At 39.4% G+C, this 18,431-nt stretch overlaps 1 protein-coding gene and 1 long non-coding RNA gene across 6 annotated transcripts; one reads left to right on the plus strand and one right to left on the minus strand.

Moving 5' to 3' along the window:
* Nucleotides 1-863: 863 nt before the first annotated feature.
* On the minus strand, nt 864-10,559 carry marchf7 (membrane-associated ring finger (C3HC4) 7). 4 transcript variants are annotated; one of them, XM_044209036.1, is made up of 11 exons: nt 10,130-10,267; nt 7,717-7,909; nt 6,132-6,278; nt 5,815-5,986; nt 5,393-5,572; nt 4,106-5,288; nt 3,430-3,599; nt 3,237-3,340; nt 2,140-2,244; nt 1,770-1,818; nt 864-1,572 (listed from the first exon to the last, which is right to left on the minus strand). In XM_044209036.1, the coding sequence occupies exons 2-11, from the start codon at nt 7,897-7,899 to the stop codon at nt 1,481-1,483; spliced, it is 2,385 nt and encodes a 794-aa protein (XP_044064971.1). In that variant the 5' UTR covers nt 7,900-7,909; nt 10,130-10,267; the 3' UTR covers nt 864-1,480. The 4 variants fall into 4 exon arrangements, with proteins under 4 accessions (XP_044064971.1, XP_044064963.1, XP_044064954.1 ...); XM_044209028.1 differs by lacking the exon at nt 10,130-10,267 and adding an exon at nt 9,461-10,061; XM_044209019.1 differs by lacking the exon at nt 7,717-7,909 and having other exon boundaries at nt 10,130-10,559.
* LOC122882061 lies at nt 10,139-13,093 on the plus strand. Of its 2 annotated transcripts, XR_006379276.1 has the most exons (3): nt 10,141-10,270; nt 11,219-11,337; nt 11,520-13,093. It is a non-coding gene; the product is annotated as an uncharacterized LOC122882061 (long non-coding RNA). The 2 variants fall into 2 exon arrangements; XR_006379277.1 differs by lacking the exon at nt 11,219-11,337 and having other exon boundaries at nt 10,139-10,270.
* Nucleotides 13,094-18,431: the final 5,338 nt, after the last annotated feature.

Raw genomic sequence — 18,431 nt, forward strand, 5'->3', positions numbered from 1 at the left:
GCATGTAAAAAGTAATTTTGTGATGTATTGACAGTGTAGTCCCTCATTCGTCCAGGAGTGTTCTATCGTAGAAAAGGTTTCAGTCGTAGTCATCTGGACACTGTTTTCAGAATCAAGACGTTTCCTAAAACAGAATGTACACTGTACTATTGAAAAATATTTAACAGTAGAGATAATATTTACAATTATTCACAGACAACTGACTGGAAATCAGGATTAAACTTGAGCTGAGGACATCATGCAACACTTTTTGGAATCCAGTGACAATGAATCACTCCATGGGCTCATACTTTCAGGTATTAATTTACTTTTATTTGAATGTATGGCTTCCAGCAGTAAATCATTGTTTCAGTCAAATCACCACGGCTGCTATCAGTGTCTCAGATTTTCTATTATTTACCACATTATCTCTAGATGACAGAGCATTGTTCACAAGGCAGTACAATATAAACATTAGCATTTAAATTGGGTGGATTTTTCCTTTTCAGTTTAGAATATTCCTATTGAAAGTAGGATGAGGTAGGATGAAAATCACACTGAACTGCCATGTTGTTTCATTTCATTCGAACTGCTGAACAAATCGGCAATGTGGACGGCAATTCACACGTCAAGAACCAGATTTATTTAGAAGCGCATGCATGTCAGAGGTGGCAGCACTTATTGTGTACATTCATTTACATCTATTTGAGAGAATGGAGCCACGAGATTCAACCATCAACATCAATGAGTCCTCTCAGGAATATCTGGTGTAACATCAAACATCAATGTGCTTCTAACAAGAAGCACCTCCTTGTTAACTATATTGTGCCTGTAACATCAATAGTAAATCAATATACAATAGTAAATAAGACTTAACAGAAAAGGCAGTTTGCATTCAATCTTTATTCCGAAATTGAAAGCATGAAACTAGATTTGTACATACATAAAGCATTTCAAACACAAAGATGGAGAAAATTCATTGATAGGATAAGTTCTTTGTTGTTTTTTTAAATACATTCTCAGTGGGAAAAGTCAGAGGAAAACAGACAAAAGGAATAACAGCCACCTTTTATATTCTCTCCCAAAAGCATCAGTCTCACCATCACAGCTTAAGTACAAATTGACACTTGTCACTGTTGTCCTTCTATGCCATTTAAATTTCTGCCTTTTTATTTAAACATTAAAAGCACTTGTGGTATAACAGTTAAAAAGACTTGCATTTTTATTTTATTATGATTATGATGAAAGTGCACTCATAGAAAGAAATACGGTGGTGTCAACCAAAATATTTTTACACACTAATTCATTTTGAGTTTGCATAAGTGCAAAAGCCACCTGCAACAAAGGCGAGACATGTTCTGTGCGTTTGGCATTTCTCACTGCCCTTGCATTTCAGATGAATATGACGATGTCAAAGCATGTGTGAAAACTGGGTGAGCTACCATATGGCATGGAGTAGCCCTGCAACTTCAGATCCTCTGACCCACTTTTTTACCCTCATTTAGTACTCCTCTTCAAGATCGTCGTCCAGGTCAGAAAACTCAATAGATGGTCTGTTGTCTTGGATCTCCTCGTCACTTTCACCATGGGGAACTGCAATCCAGAGACATTAAATCAAATTCTGTAGCCACATTATAAACATAACAATGAAAACACACGAGCGAGTGATCTACAGTATAAAAGCTGGTAGCTTTAAACATGGCAATTACAGACGAAAGGTCGCTTGCAGCAAATCAGGACTGCCTTTCAACAAACACATAAGCATAGTAGAGAAGGATTGAACAACATACTTTCAAGATTGTCCATGTGTTCATGAAGAATTCTCACCAGGTTGAATAACTGGGTGAGAAAGGGGAGACGTTCCTCTTTTCAAGATTTGTATTCTACCGCAATTCAACATTTAAACATTTTCAAATTGTGTGAATCAGTATTGACTTGTGGTTCAATGTGTAAGAAGGCTACATGCAAACACGAGTATACACTGACTAGAAAAACAGGAACCCCTGTACACTGTATTCTGACAGCAATAAAATACAAATGGCTCTATCAGCCAAAGTTGAGAAAGATTAATGCAATATGATCAACTGTAGGGCTGAATTAACACTATGGTTAAACGTTAAGTGTGTGTTTGTGAATGTGTGTGTGTGTGTGTGTTCTCACCCCAGCTGCATCAACTGCTCCCAGGACATCGGAGAACCTCTGCTCACAGAAGTGCAGCAGCACCACCAGATAGAGGCCGCTGCTGATGAATTCATCATATTCTGACTGTGAAGAAAGAAAAAAAGACCTTTCAGCAAACTGCCCAGTTTTTATCCAGAACCTATGCAGTTGACAAAATGAAGGATAACGTAATGCCTTAATAAAGTGTGGAGAGCCTCCAGAACAGTGCTGCTTGGCATAAGATTCTCAAAGTCTCTGGAACTCTTTTGGAGGGATGAATACCTTTCTTGAAAAGATATTTCCTCATTTAGTGTTTTGATGATGGTGGTGGTGCAGTGTTATTTAACACCAAGGTTCAAAGTCTGCCATAAGTGTTCATCTGGGTTGAAATCTGAACACCACAGCATATGATTCACATCCATTTTCATACTCAAACTGCTCATTGAGCCCTCGTGCCCTGAATGGAAGCATCTGCATTTGTTATGTTTTTCCACTCATTTATTAATTTTCTTTAACTTGTCAACCATGCTCGAGGCAGATGGCCGCCCACTGGTTCTGCCTGAGGTTTCTGCCTCTTAAAAAGGAAGTTTTTTTTCTTGCCACTGGTGCCAAGTGCTTGCTCTTGGAGGGAATTGTTGGGTCTCGTAAATAATATTATAAAGAGACCTGCTCTATAGGAAAAGTGCAATGAGATAACTTCTGTTATGAACTGGCGCTATATAAATAAAGCTGAATTGAACCATCTGTATATCTGCAAACTGTACTGGTACAGTAGGTACTGGTACTTTGACATGATTTTAGTCTATCAAACTTAAACACGTCATGCAACTGCTGTCCAGGAAAACATGCTTTATACACTGTCAGACTGGTGTTTGAGGTTATTTCCAATTTTTTTTATACATAGTTCAATTAGTTACATGACTTATAAAAATAACATCAAATACATTTTATCTCCATAAATTAATGTTTCATTCACATTAAATGTGAGTTCATTGATTTAGCTCTTTTTTTGTTTTTAAATTAATGATGCATGTATTGGGTGAGGTAAATTCTGAAATTCACTTCTCTAACTAAAAGGAAGTAAAATGGTGACTCACTTGGACATGTGTCCTGTATAACTCATGAATGTCAAAGTTGTCTATGTTCAAATGCAGTTTCTCCTTGCAGAGTTCACATGTTGTGATGGCCTCAAGGTTTGTGCCTAAAAGAAAAAAAAAAAATACACATTGACTTGGTTGACAAGATGTGCTTTTGATGCAAGCTGCAGCCAAGTAGGAGGTTTGTATTTACCTGAGCCAATTTTGGAGCGAAGCCACCTCTTGATACAGTCCTGGTGGACGTATTGCAGACTCCCTGTACAGCGGCAAGGCTGAATCAGGGGGTTGGACGCCGAGTCCTCCACCATCTGGCAGATTCGGCACAGGTCGCCTTCTTCCTCGGCAGAGTCCTCCAGAAGCAGTCTACAGCAAGAAAGGAGTTATATGTATTATAAAACCAATTCCGCCTGCTATTTTAATGTAAGATAATATTTGAAAAATTGTACTGCTGTAGATTGTAAAGAGACAGTTATGAAGCATTTTGTTGTAGGCTTAGATTGCGCTACGTAATGATGTACATTATTAAAAAAATAAATAAATTTAAAAAAGGTATAGCCTGATAAAAATGTATGTTTGTGATAATCAAAAGTACAACTTCGACTATGGATAATAAAACACTATCTGTATATTGTCCCAGGTGTATTTCTAAATTCTGAATTAGCAGTTTGTGATTAAGTGGGCTGAACTGGAACAGACAAGATGCAACCTGTAAATTAAACAGTGTTTGAGGTTTTGGAAGGCACCTTTAACTCCAGCTCCCGGTGAGACAGCAATCAGACACATTACCCAAATTACTTAAATACCTACCAGTTTTCTAAGAGGACAAGAAGTAATAAATGCATATTTTGTGGGAGATTAAAATCCATTACCTCTCCTTGATCTTGCGCAGCTTCTCTTGATCCCTACTAGAAACGGGCTCCTCCTTCTGGCCATCCAGCTGGCTCTCAACACCACTCAATGGACCCATAGAAACTGAAATGTTTTCATATACTCCAACTCTGCGCCGTGGCGAAAATTCAACCGAGGCATCTTCGAGTTCAGGTAACGTTTCATCCTTGACTCTGCAGGGATGGCCTGTGGCAAAGGCCTCTAAACCAACTGCTCCTTCTTCTTTCTCCTCGTCCTCTTCCTCTTCATCCTCATCTTCATCTTCCTGTGATGCTTTATGCTCAAGGTTATCCCACCTTCTCAGTAAATGCTGCGGACGGCTGTAGCCTTCTTCTAAGCCTGCAGCTGAGTGTGCACTCTCGTTCCTAGTATGTCTTCTGAGACGAGAGAGGAGGGAAGGGCAGCGGCCACGGAGGGAGGAGGAAAGCCAGGAGGAGCTGCTGCCTCCTCCACTGCTGGTGTTATTACTACTGCCAACACCAGGCTCTCTCCACAATCCCATTCTGGACTGAGCCAGGTCACTACGATAGCCATCGCTGTTGTTTTCCTGGATAGGGGCGAGGTCTGCTCTACGATTCCTGAGGCTACCCAAGGTTGCCTCTGGCCCTCCTGTGTCAGACTCCACACTAAACATCCTGGCTCCTTCATCACTGTCCACAGACTCTCCACCAGTTGATGGACTATCATCATCAAGGGAGCGAACACTGGAAGACCCACTAGAAGAGTCTTGACTGGAGCGCCGTGAAAAGAGACGGGACAATAGGCGTCGAGTGGAGCGACGGCCCTCTGGCTCTGCACCCTCAGGGGCCGGCCTGGGAGGGAGCGTGGCCTCTGGTCTGGCCAGGGGAGTGGTGTACCAGGGGGTGTGGCAGGAGTAAGAGGAGGAGATATCTGAGGAGGATTTAGGATTTCCTGTTTGTTCCTGAGATGAGCGGAGGGTGGATGAGCCGTTCAAGAAACAGGCTGTGGTTCTGTTGCTGAAGTCACGCACCAGAGGAGAAGACCGGTGGGAGGTGGAAGATGAGAGGTGGTGATTTAGGGAGCTTTCTCTAGCAGTGGAGGAAGAGGAAGAGGAGGAGGAGGAGGAGGATGAGGAAGGAGAGTAGGCAGTCTCTTTAGGCCGAGCTCCCTGTGCATATGTGGAGGTCACCCTGTCTGTCTGATCTGAAATGAGGGAAGAGCAGTTTGTGTGAGATTGGCTTATATTTAACAATATATTTAGACAGGTTGTGTACTCTGTGTGTGTTTACATCACAAAATATGCTTACACAATGAGGAAGCCAATCCAGGAGTCCTAATCCTTCTTTCTCCCAAACCTGAGAGACTGGGCTCGTTCTTTATCTCTAGCTCTCTCCTGGACAACAGCGGCTTTGAGGAGGAAGATGATGACCGTGAGAGTAAATGGCATGACCTCCACGATGAATCAAATGTGTCATTTTGTTTTTCACCTACAGAAAAAGAGTAGACAAATGGTTTTGAGGTTTGTAGATGCCTCAGACCTCCACTGCAGGTGAGTCAACTAAAATGAAGAAATACAATGTGCAGCTCAAGCCAGGCAGTGGGGGTGTACTCTGGACAAACTGCATGCAGTGTGAATTAACATGTCAGATCCTCACATGTCCTCCCCACATCAGATCAGGATACATGTTCAAAAAGTGTCCCATACGGCAACAAGTCTGGTATTATGTACCTCTGCCACTGCTAAGCCCATTACTGGAATAGGTGGATCCTGTGACTGAGGTGCTGGCTGGTTTTGAGTACAGTCCTCTGTTGCTGTATGACAGTTTGGCCCTTTTAGAGTCACCATCATCACTGGAGTTTAACAGAACTGAGCGCATCCCCAACCTCCCCTCAGAATCAGTCTGGGAAAATGAAGGCAGACATAAAAAAATATATTTATATTTCAATGACATCATTCGGACATATTCCTCTAATCTCTACCCTAAAATACATTTGACCAGGCTGTATTTTGCCTGCTATAAACAAATGACAGTACAGCTCCAGTACCAGTTTGCTCCTGCTGCTGAGAGAGGATTCAGCCCATGGGCGATCATAAGATCTGCTGGAGGATGTCAGAGAAGAGGGCAACTTCCAGCTGGTGGAGCGACTGTCAGAGCTGCTGTAGTCTCTGGACGACCTCAGGAGACGAGAACTCTTAAAAAGGAGAGACAGTAAAACAATTGAAATCAGTTAGCACTCATGCCTGGGCTAATACGTAATACAAACATTTGTTAACTTTTCCTGTCTGTTAGTAGTGGGACAATTACACAATCACTAGTGGCGCTATGGAGCAATGTTTTATGAGTGTTTCCCCATTTTGTTTGCATCCCGTAATACTAGCACAAGCATGTGGTGCGATACGTATTCCAACAGTTTCACGCTTTTTTTTGGTGGCCGTTAGGGTTGCAATGGTTGAGATGAGATTTTCACAGTACGATAACAGTTTCAGATATATAAATATCACGGTTTCACACTATTATTATTATCATCATCAGTTACAACAACCCTTAAATGAATGGTTGAACAACTGTTTTATTATAATTTCACAAAAAATATTATGTCCTGACAGACTTGAAACTTGATATAAAATTGAAATATATATTGTTGTAATAACACTAATACGGTAGAATTCAATACCGTAGATAAGCAAATGTACAAGATACAATAACAGTCAATTTTTATACCATGGTATAAAGTGAAACTGCTGCAACTCTAGTGGCCGTAATGTGCCAAAAAATCTAGCAATACACGGCAAAGGGCAGGGAAGAAGATACAAGCAATATGTTCTAAATTATTCAAAAGATTGGCTTTTGGATATGTTTCATGATTAAGGACAAGTGTGTTTTGGTGTTTTGCTCATCACAGTCAGTATAATAATTTCAATTATGGAAGGTGAGTGGTTTGTTGTGTCTTTGCACCTAGCCTGGACTCTTCTGGAAAGAACAGGAGCAACTAGACAGGGCCCAGGCCAACAGTAACACTATCTTTCGAGACAGGCCTTGACGAACAGCAGGACTGAAATATGCACAACATGTGCCAAGGAATCTAGGCTGCCCTATAAAAAGACCTCCAAAGTGTCTGCTGTTGCACCACTGATACACGTAGTTAGCTACTGTACCATGCTCCTAAGGGAACATGTAAGAAAAGAGCTTACTTAAAGGCCCTCTCGCTGGAATACTCTAGAAAGGCAGATGACTACAGCCCCAAGTGGAATAGAAACACAGATACAGTAGGATGATGTGGACTCAGGCCCAAGAAGTGTAGCTGTGTTGTTATTGTTGCTCTTGACTGTTTTATCCAACTCACACCAACACTATTCAAGCTGACACTGTCAACCTATATGATCTCTGCAAACCTGGCTGAATTAGAAGAAGCTGGTGTTCATCTACAATGACAGCTAAAAAACACACAAATACCAAAGAAACTCTTTAAGAAGCATGTAAAGTGAATCTAATGTAAAACTAGAAGCAATGTATACACAGGAGGACACAAAGAATGATACAATTAACCAAGACAGTTGTGAAGTCAATTTGAATTATATATGTTTTAGGCAAATTTAAAAAGCGAGATGTGCACTGTGCCTTCGGCCTACCGGTTGGTCCAGGTCTGCTTTGTAAGCTGATGATGCCCTCGGGAAGCGGTCATTATTCAGCACTGTCTCCCTACTGTACAAATTGCTGGAGCCCAGTGATGAGGAGGAGAGTGTTGGACTGGATGTGTAGGACGACCTTGAGCTGGGCAGACAAAAAGGAAGTCTGCGTGACCGGGAGTCCATCACGGATTGCCTGTTGTGATACGAAGATGAGAAACCCAAAAGATATTATTGCACGATAGTTGAGATCTCCTGGAAGGAAGCAGGAAGAACTTGCTCACAAATGCATCAATTATTCCCCACCCAATGGCAAGACAGGGCATGAAGTTTACACCTTGTAACACAGACTTTTAAAGGGCCTGCAACCTCTCGATCTGGTAAATAACAAGGCTTGGTGGGGTGGAGTGTGAGCATGTCTGATTTGTTGATGGAGCGCACGTGACAGTGTGTCTGTAAACACTAAAACTTGCCATCATGCTGCTTCCTGAACTTGGTATCAAAGAGACAGTGCCTATCTTTGGGCCTATGAACTCTGTCACATGAACATGACACCTCCATGGAGCAAGCGGTAGCACTTGTGCATGTCTAAGCAAACAAAGTGCAACAGTTATGAGGTACTGAGATCATTTATTATTATGCTGCATTACTAATTACAACACACAGGGCTGAGTCAAATAAATTGTAATGTTCTCTTAAGTGCTATTGATGTATTATCTGAAAGCCAAATGTACCAGTGGACCTGAAAAGATTTTCTGACATAAGGTGGTACAGTATAAGTTACTCCCTGGTAATGATATGGATCCATGGACATTAGCTACAACACCTGTGGTCAAAGATAGCTCAGCGAGCCAGCAGCCTGTCAGACTGAAATGAACAGCAGTAAATAATACCAGATAACAAGAACATTTTAAACCACAACACAACACTTAAGTCTTTAAACCACCCACAACAGAATACAAGATATTTAGGGAAACACAAATACTTTTCTATTAGTATTTCTGATTCTGATTGATTATTAAACAATAAACAAAACAGTTAAATGGAAGTAGTCTATGAAGGAAGTCTTTAAGAAGGACACTGAAGTATAAGAAATACACTAGAAAATTTGCATATCATGGTTCAAAACTTGTGTTGGTGTGATTAACAACTAGTTGTTGTACGTGATGCTATGTAGCAAGCTGCAGGTGTCATGTCTCCTGGGATATATATACACTCAGGTGCACCTTTCTAAAACGAATTTAGTCTAATAAACTGCAATTAATCCTACCTTCAAAGTGTATAATGTTCAGTTTATGTTGTAAGTTAACTCTTTGAGAGGGGTGTTGGTTCAGCGTTATGGTCATTTTAGAGGCTGAGGTTTGTGGTGCTGTTGAATTGTATTGCCTTATACAGAAAGATGTTTCTAATGTTTTGTCCAACCCATTTAGATTAATGAGAGCAATACAATTCAACAGCAGCACAAACCACAGCCTCCATGAAGACCATATAATTGAATCAACATTTCTCTGAAAGAGCGTCCATTATAACATTCATGAGGAATTTATTGCAGAGCTGTTAGTTTATTACGTTGACGACAAGATCTGTAACTAACCTGAGCAAATTCCCATGAATCAGTATCACTATCCATTAGTAACCATAACGGTAAGTTAGCACCTGATTTAAACACAAAGTCAGAGCAGAAACAGTTTAATCAGACTTTAAAAACTTGTTAACGTCTTGTGGTTTCGACGTGAGCGAACATTACCTTGCCTGCTTCGTCTTCTAACATTACTTGATGCCTTTAGACACTTTGCTGGTTGACAATTTACGAGCTGTCTCCTCACCACCAAATCGCAAATAAGATTAAACGTTAGTTAGCTAAGTAACTAGCTAACCGTCGAGCGTTGGATAACGTTTAAATTGTAAGAATTAGCATTAACCTTATTTCCGTTAACGCTTCCTGGTCGAAACTGTTGTTTTGCCAAAGATACCCGATTGCGTTGCACATTTCATGTGCAGAAGGAACGTTAACGTTCGGTTAGCTACAAAACAATGTTAGCGGTTATCTACTAGATTATGAAGAAAAATACGCCGTTTTGCGTGTTTGGCATTTGCAATCTAACTGTCGTTAAATATTAACTACCTCCCTAGTGGTCGTTCACATAAGGTAACGGAATAGTTCGGCTGTTGTTTTCCGGCAAAGCTGTTTTCTACTGTGGCTGACAACTCAGTTAGCTATAAGCTAACTGTTAGCTGGTTAGCTTGCTGTTTGAACGCTAGCGTTAAAAAGTCCTGACATTGTACCATAACTAATCAGTGGCGCTAAATTAAACGATGACTGATGTTCGTTTGAGACAACCCGTATCAGTACCAAGTGACAATTTACATAAACTAAATTCATAACTCAATGCACTGTCAGCATAACGTTACTCACCTTTGATTTGCCTTGCTTTAGCACAACAGGAACGATGGCGTCCGTGTAGACTGCTGTTGACTCCAGAGAGTCAGGTGATTTACAATGACCCGGAGGTTGTGGGTTTAGAAGATTGCCTTCAGGTGGATCATCCACGTTTTTGTGAGTAAAATTTGAGCTTGTAAATGAATGCACCCCGAAAAGAACTGACACATTTATGGCACTGAACAAATTAAACCGCATACCTCACACCGACTTTGTCCCCTCAAAAATTTCCATGTCAAGTTAAACAGCGCCCCCATGTGGTTTAGATAAGAAAGTCAATCATATTTTCATGTTTGGGGATTAATTACACCAACAACTCCAATGCTGATACACTGTATGTGTTATGCCGACACAAGCCTACACACTTGACCCTCCAATACAACATTTGGCCTCTGGAACAATCTGATTACACCTGACTGGACAATAGATCACTTTCTCTAAATATGTCTAATATACATATGATGTTTTAAACTTCCTTTTTTTACTTCTATTTTCACAGCAACGTTTCAGTACTTATCAAACACTTAACCACAGGCAGACCAGGTGTTCCATGAAGGTCTCTGTGTACAATCCTAAAAGAGTCTGACCACTTAATGTCTTAAAATGAGTTGAAGTCCCTGTGCACTCACAAGCAAACGCATATTACTGATTTTTAAGTTAAAAAAGACAAGAAACAAAAACAATAACTACAGAGTAGGCAGAAATTTGAGTAATTAGCTAAATGTCTGGACTGAGGCATGTAAACAGACACAAGAAGACTGTTCCCTGTGGAAAGTACCATGACTTTGTAGTATATAAAGCAGCCCCAAACATCAGCCACTGTATGTAGCTGGATACATTTTGTAGTTTAAAGTCTGAAACATAACTCATGAATAAAACAGATATAGCCTACAGTAAATAGTACAGGGTACAACACTGTGTAGTGGGTGAGTTGCCATACATTTTTAGACTGTAAGTGACATTGTGTACTTTTTGAAGATGCAGTTCCCTTCCTGAAATGTTAGTTCATCCATCCATCCATCCATTTTTTTCTGCTTATCCTCGGCCGGTTCGTGGTGGCAACAGGCTAAGCAGGGTAGTCCAGACGTCACTCTCCCCAGCAACGCTTTCCAGCTCCTCCTGGGGGATCCCAAGGTTTTCCCAGGCCAGATGAGATGTTAGTTCAGTAATTTCATTTCACAAAGGTAGCAGTTCAGCCTGTGTTCTGTTTGAGTTTGATTTTTCAGTTGCAATCATATATTACAGGCAGTGGTGGAAAGTAACTAAGTACATTTACTCAAGTACTGTGCTTAAATACAATTTTCAGGCACTTTACTTGTATTTTTATGTATTTATTTTGTATTTACATGTAATGCTACTTTGACAGGAGGCAGCAGGTGAGTCTGGGGAAAATCACATCCAGCACCCAGACAATCAGCACTGGCGCCCTTAAGGGTTGTGTGCTCTCCCCTCTGCTCTTCTATACATCCATCACTGACTGTCTGTTTTGGATCAGCCACCAAAGAAGACAGGAACAGACTACATTACACACAGTCAGGACTGCAGAAAAAAACACTGGTGCCAACCTACTCTCCATTCAGGACTTATACATCTCCAGAGTCAGGAAACAGGCAAGAAACATCACTGCAGATCCATCACACCCTAGATACAACCTGTTCCAACTTCTCTCCTCTGGTAGGCGCTACAGAGCACTGTACAGCTAAACAACTAGACACAAGAACAGTATCTTCCCACAGGCCATCACTATAATGAACAGTTAACATCAGTCACATAGTGTTAACAACAACAATCCCTGTGCAATAACCCTGTAACACTAAACATCCACTGTACCTACAAATTATAAATTATATATTTTATGGTTTAAATACACACTGTCTTTTTAACATGTACATATCATCATTGTCAAATATAAGTCTAAGCACACTATATACTGTATATACTGTCATATCCACCTAATTCATGTATATAAAGTAACGTGTTACACTTTGCACTCTGCACCATTGCACTATTGTCTTATTGTTTACAGATTTCATAGTTTATTTAATATATACCTTTTATATATACACATTTATATATATTTTTTTACCTACTTGTATCTACATAATAGTTAAATGTTTATGTTTACCTTTGTTCAGCTTTTTGTCCTTGTTTTTAGCTGTATGTCTATTTCTGTGTAAGTACATTGAGAGCAACGAAAAACCGGAGTCAAATACCTTATATGTGTACGCATACTTGGCCAATAAAGCTGTTTCTGATTCTGATACTTAGCAACATTTCAAAGAGAAATATTGCACTTTTATTTATTTTACAACTAGTTACAGTACAGTGACTTTGCAGATTAAGATTTACAAACAAAACATATGATAGTCTCGTGAAATATGAAGCAATGTTACAGATTAAACTACCCAAAAGTATATCAAATCAAAACAAATCAATCAACAACGTTAAAATGCTTTTAAAACTCTAATAAAATAATTATATAACATTCTAAAGGGGTCATTCTGCATTTATGAATAATGAGCACTTTTACTTTACATGTTGCTGATTTTGTTTACTTAATTAAAGTCATAAGTTAATTAAAGCCATTGCAGGGCCTTTGCTTGTAATTAATTCAGCAATGAGATCTTTCCATCATTGTTTGATACCTAATTATTATGATTATGGCCAACCTTACACTAGTCAACTTCCTAATGTGATGAGCAGCCAAGACATGGATGAGGAAAAATATATTAAATCTGGGACCTCCCTAATATATGACTGTGAATTTAATAGATGTGAATAGAGAGGATGTAGCAAATTATACAATTAATGTGACGAAGGAATATATTAGCCATCGTGTTATGGGAAAAGAGACAGCAAAAATTGTGTTTGAATTACTTATATTTTTATCGGCCATGACATATTCATTAAAATGTTGAATAAATCCTTTAAACATCTAAATTGTAGCAGTTTGAAATTGAATGTATTGGCTTGAACGTTAATGTAATTTTTATTAGATTCAAGTTTCAAGTATCTGTCTTTTAGTGCAATATCTCATACACACCGCTCATTGGATGTTGACAAAACTGGGGCATGTGATGCATCTTACGTGCATCATGGCATTCTGACATTTTCAAAATTACTGCCCCAAGGGAGACACTGTAAATGCAAGTCAAAATTAATAAGCGAAAACTTTGCTTACAGCTACTTACATGCTTTCCAGCAGTGCTGAGCAAATGCCAAATACATGACAAGTGTTTTTTCTCTGAGAGTCATGAACACAAAAAACACATCTGATAATTTTGCAACTCCTCCTGAAGACAAAAGATTTGGAGCAGAGACGTAACATCATCCACAGAACACACTCCATAGAAGGTCTTTTTAATGAAAAGAGTTTACAATAAAGTCTGTGGATTATCCAGAATAACATTGTTTCTAGAAAAAGATGCAGATTTTTCTAAATGTGATTTTGCTGCACAAATGAAATTTCATTCATTATTGGGGTTGATGCAGAAATCTCAGAGATTGTTATCTCAAATCCTGGGTAAATCAAACCAAATAAAACTAAAAGTGTTTTTAACATTTTTTGGGGGCATTTTTGCCTTCATTGGACAGCTGATAGTTAGATAGTGATAGATGTTTGTTAAATAGTGATAGATAGAAGGAGAAAGGGATCTGACATGCAAAACAAATGAAATAACCACCTTAAAGATCTGTTAATTTTTTGTAGTTTAACTGGTGTAACATATCTAAATAGGTTGTTGTTGTTTTTTTTTTTTTAAAGGACTGTAGCTATTAGCTTGTAATAATTTGAAGTGGCCTCTCTCATATAAAGCCAGGTGCAGATTGCATAAGAAATAAATGCAAGCAGAGACAGTTCTGACTTGTGGTTGCAGCCTCAAACTATAGTGACAGATAATGATAAAAGAAAGTATTAATAAGACAAAATGACAGAAGCAAAGAAAGCAACAGGAGATTCAGTACTGCAGGCCATCCATTACAAAAAAGGGGCATTTAGTGTCTTTTACATAATCATATGGTTCATCAGCATACATGTGGTGACCTGTAGGAGGATCACTGAAGAACTACAGACCTCTAATTGTCAATTGTCAATTGTAGTATTTGTTAATGCTGTTGCTGTTGAGGATGATCCCACTTTACTTGAAAATGATCAGAATCTGGGTCATTTGCAACAAAGCTAGCCTACACACACACGTACACACACAGCGTCTACATAGTGTGTAGACAACCCTGGACAGGGCTGATGTCATTATGAAAGCCAGAGGAAGCAAATAGCCACTAAGGGGCGCTGTAGTAGCACATCCTTGGAAGAAGCATTTGAGCTGTTATTTGCATGCCAGAACTTGGTGTTTGTTTAGTCAGGGAGGCAATTAAAGCCAATTTCAACAGGTTTAATTAGATTGATTTGAATAATTGCTTTGAAAGGCATTGTAGATCCCGTCATCACAGTAAATCCAGGATTAGCAGCATTCATTTGATTTGCATACTTTAACTGACGTCTAATTTAGTAGACCTCAGGAAGCATTGATCAGAGATAAGTCTAAACACATACTTTTTATTCATTTTGTTTTCATGTTGCAGATATTATAGATGTTATTGTATTGTTTTTTGTACAATTCATTTACCATCTAAAACTGTAACACACTGAATTCATGTTAAGTGTGTGGGGGTCCAGAAAGGTCAGTTTGGAGCGGAGAGGGAGCACTGTTGCACAGCAGATGCATAATAATGTGAAGGTCAACAAGATGCTCATCATGCTTGGTAAAAATGTAGCACTTAAAAGGCCCAGCGATCCATCATTAGTCGCATGTATACAACAGTGAACAGTGATCAAACCAAGTGTAAATCTACCCAAGGCTAACGGAACAAGAGGTGAAGGAGAAACAGAGAGTGAAAGGGATAAATATAGGAGGGCGGTGCTGCAGATTAATTGCTGACAAAAAGGACGCCTGACCTAGACAAATGAGGAAGTGCAAGGTCTGGTGAGTTGGGGAGGAGGATGCTCAACCCAATTGCGGGTCTGTAGGCCAATGCCACTCGCCCCCCCTTCCTCCTTCAGACACATGATTCTGCAGACTGCGACGCGAAGAGAGACTGCAAGCTCTCCTCCCCCAGTGCCACTGATAGGTTGATAATGGAGCATTCCTTGGAGCTGTTTCTCATTCATGCTAGCTGTGACAAGGGAGGAACATGCTTTTTTCCCCACTGGGGGCAGCTTATTCGTTCAGCTAAGATCATGGGCATGTAACCTGAGATTTGCACACAATGCCCTCCTCTTACTTGAGTCCTCTTATTTATGTGGATATGAGATGCATACCTACCTGTCTCTCTGAGCTGTTGTTCATTTATTTCAACTGTACAGGATGGCATGGTGCAAAATAAAAGTTTCCTGATGTGCAAAAAAACAAACACAAAAAAACATAATTAGTCTAAAGTGGTGGTGACTTTTCCCTCAGGTTTGGACTGTTTATCCAATTCAAATTGCTTTAAAAAACACAAAACGTAACTGTAACAATGTCTCACAACATCTATAAGGACACGGAGATGTTGTTGTTTACACTCTTCTCATGATATTGACTTTAACTCGAGCCTTAAGACACAGAATAACTGCAAGAATGTCTGGATTTGTCCAGCACTGTGTAATCACAAAGGAATGTCCTGAGACATTTCTGCTTTTCCTCTACAAGACCCTTCTTTTCCCACGGCTTGTCCAGGTCTTGAGAATCTGCTTCCTCTTGCTCTGTCCCCCCGTTTGTGAAGACACATGAATAACACAAAGGCGGGTTTATAGGAGAACTACAATACAAGCTCAGTGTCTTCAAGAGTGCAAAGTGCAAGAGTCTATGCCTTCAGAGAAACCTCTAGGAAGGAAAATCCAGGCTAAGGTTGTGAGTTATTTCCAGCGTAAATCAAACAGAAGATTCATGGAAACAAACACGCAACACAGCAGAGTTGAGTGAACTTACTAAGCACATATTGTAAGTTGTTGTCCTGGGGGAATTTCCTGTTTTGTGTTACTTTCAGAAACCTTCTCATCAAGAGATGAAATTGTTTTAAGGTTCAGAAATTGTAGAACAACAAACCGCAGGTTAAATGTGGCCAAAGATGTTGTATGGAGTTCAGTGCTTACAGTGCAATATCTCTGTTGGTGATGATCTCCTGGCAGCTTTGGAATAGACAGACAATGTATTAGTATTTGTGTTTTTATAATGAGGAAGTCTTTGTCCACTTGATGATGATGTTAGGCTATATTTAAAGTGTGTATGAGCTTCATGTGCTTCAAACACGAGACTGGAAACATACATCTGATCACATCAGTAACAATAGTGAAAAAGCAAGGCCACATGTGTTAACACTTTAGGTCACATGTTTGAGGGGCAGCATCTAAAATGCTTGAGAGTTATTTTCTGCCATTCTTCTCTCGCCATAGATTTGCTCTGTTGCAATCAGTGAATATAAATCCCATCAGTGTAAATGTTGTGTTTAAAATTACATGTGTTGCAGACAAAATAAAAAATCAGACACCTGATTCATGAAGAGAAGGAGCCCATTTTTCATTTAGTGACTTTCAGCAATGCAATGTTTTACTCCACACAACCTAAACTAAAAGGCTTTTTCAAAGAACATTTGTTGGTCTTAATGTTCCCCAGACACAAAGTGACATCTGCCTCCCTCCCTGTGTGCCTGCTGCTCTTTGTTCAGAAGAGCACTGAGGGGAGAGCACATTGAAGGCAAAGATGATGTCACCATTGTGATCATTACTGTGCTGTGTGGTGCCCTATTTTTGACCAGGCGTCACTGAGGGCAGGCCAGAATGTCTGCCTGCACACTGCCAGGAGGAACAGTGGCCTGCCAGTATTAATTAACACAGGGCCTGTTTTCATCAGTCCTAAAACCGTCTTAAGACCACCCCCACAGGCCCACCTAAGTCTATGTTCAGATGCTCCTAAACAAATAGATAATTTGAGCAATCTGACAAAGGTTAGTGGATGGGTTCTTAACCTCATGGTCCTGACTCTTTTGTTTTAGATTTGTTCATTTCATTGATTAAGCTTTGCAATAAATTATTTATTCAATATTTCTTGTTCTTGTATTCAATATCCCTATATTCTTGGTCAAACGTGGAACTATATCTACTCCATACATGCATTTCCTGCTGGAAAACACTTAACTAACTTTAAACCTTAATGCTTTATGTATTCTTATTCAGTAACTAATCACTGGTCCTGCCCAGCTGTATTAACACACTAGTTCAATGTGAACATGTCTGTTGAATAATTTATTTTGCCAATCAAAGAAATGAATGGAGACTGTTAATTATTAAATTAATACAAATACGCACATCCACACTAATAGAAATGCACACATTACATTGTTTTTAATGAATAGTAATTTGCTTCAGGGAATAAGTGTGTATTTAGTTTAAATTCTACTAATGGTAATCCTAAAACTAAACTGACATATAAAGAATTGTATCATTGTAAATTAGATCATTATTGCACACCAGACCTGCATTTAATTTCCAAGAGAGGATGTTCTCTTTGACACCACCGTACCTTAAGGGTTCATTTACCGGCCGTTATAAATAGTAAAACTTTCAAACACACTGGTGTGACAGGCTGACAAATGTTATCACATTTTAACTTCAGTATTCCAGATCATTTTCACTCAAGGCACCTAGACAACATATTATATATTTGTTTCATATTTTTATACTGTAGGTTTAATTGCTGAAGTTCCCAGTGCACCTGCCTTTTTACAAAGAATTCACTCCCATGAGGATCTGACAGGTTGCCAGTTAATGGGTCAGTAAAGATGCACTCCCTGATTTTGTTATTGTAACCAATAACACCTAAATTCCCAAAATTCCTCCTAACTCACTGTTGATGTTTTGGGTTTCAAAATATCAACAGTGAGCTGAATGAAAGTTGGGGATTTGAGTGTGCTGTTGGGCACCACAAGGAGGTACCTACCTTTAAACACATAGTTTTAGTTTTTTTGGATGAAGCACTCTGAAACACTCAGCAATCAGGCTTGGAGGCAAATGTCAGCTCATGATGCATATAAACCAAGCTGTTATTACTTTGAGGGATTAAATATTGTCTTGAAGAGAAATTTCCAAAAATCTTACAGAACGCCCTGTCCGAAAATGTATTCAAAATGTGTGAAGAAGTCAAAAAGGCATGTTTGATCTGCTGTATTGTATGTTAAGAACTAAAGTAGACAAATGTACAGGTTTCTGTAAGTGAATTAAAATGATCAAAATAGTCACACCTTT

This window comes from Siniperca chuatsi, linkage group LG1, assembly GCF_020085105.1.
Source record: "Siniperca chuatsi isolate FFG_IHB_CAS linkage group LG1, ASM2008510v1, whole genome shotgun sequence".
NCBI classification, from domain to species: Eukaryota; Metazoa; Chordata; class Actinopteri; order Centrarchiformes; family Sinipercidae; genus Siniperca; species Siniperca chuatsi.

Coding starts and splice junctions, on each gene's coding strand:
- marchf7 (XM_044209019.1), bottom strand. CDS start 10,351: ATGCGGTTTAATTTGTTCAGTGCCATAAATGTGTCAGTTCTTTTCGGG. Junction 6,279..10,129: donor TAAAGCAAGGCAAATCAAAG/GTGAGTAACGTT, acceptor CTCCTTTTTAAG/AGTTCTCGTCTCCTGAGGTC. Junction 1,573..1,769: donor ACACATGGACAATCTTGAAA/GTATGTTGTTCA, acceptor TCTGGATTGCAG/TTCCCCATGGTGAAAGTGAC.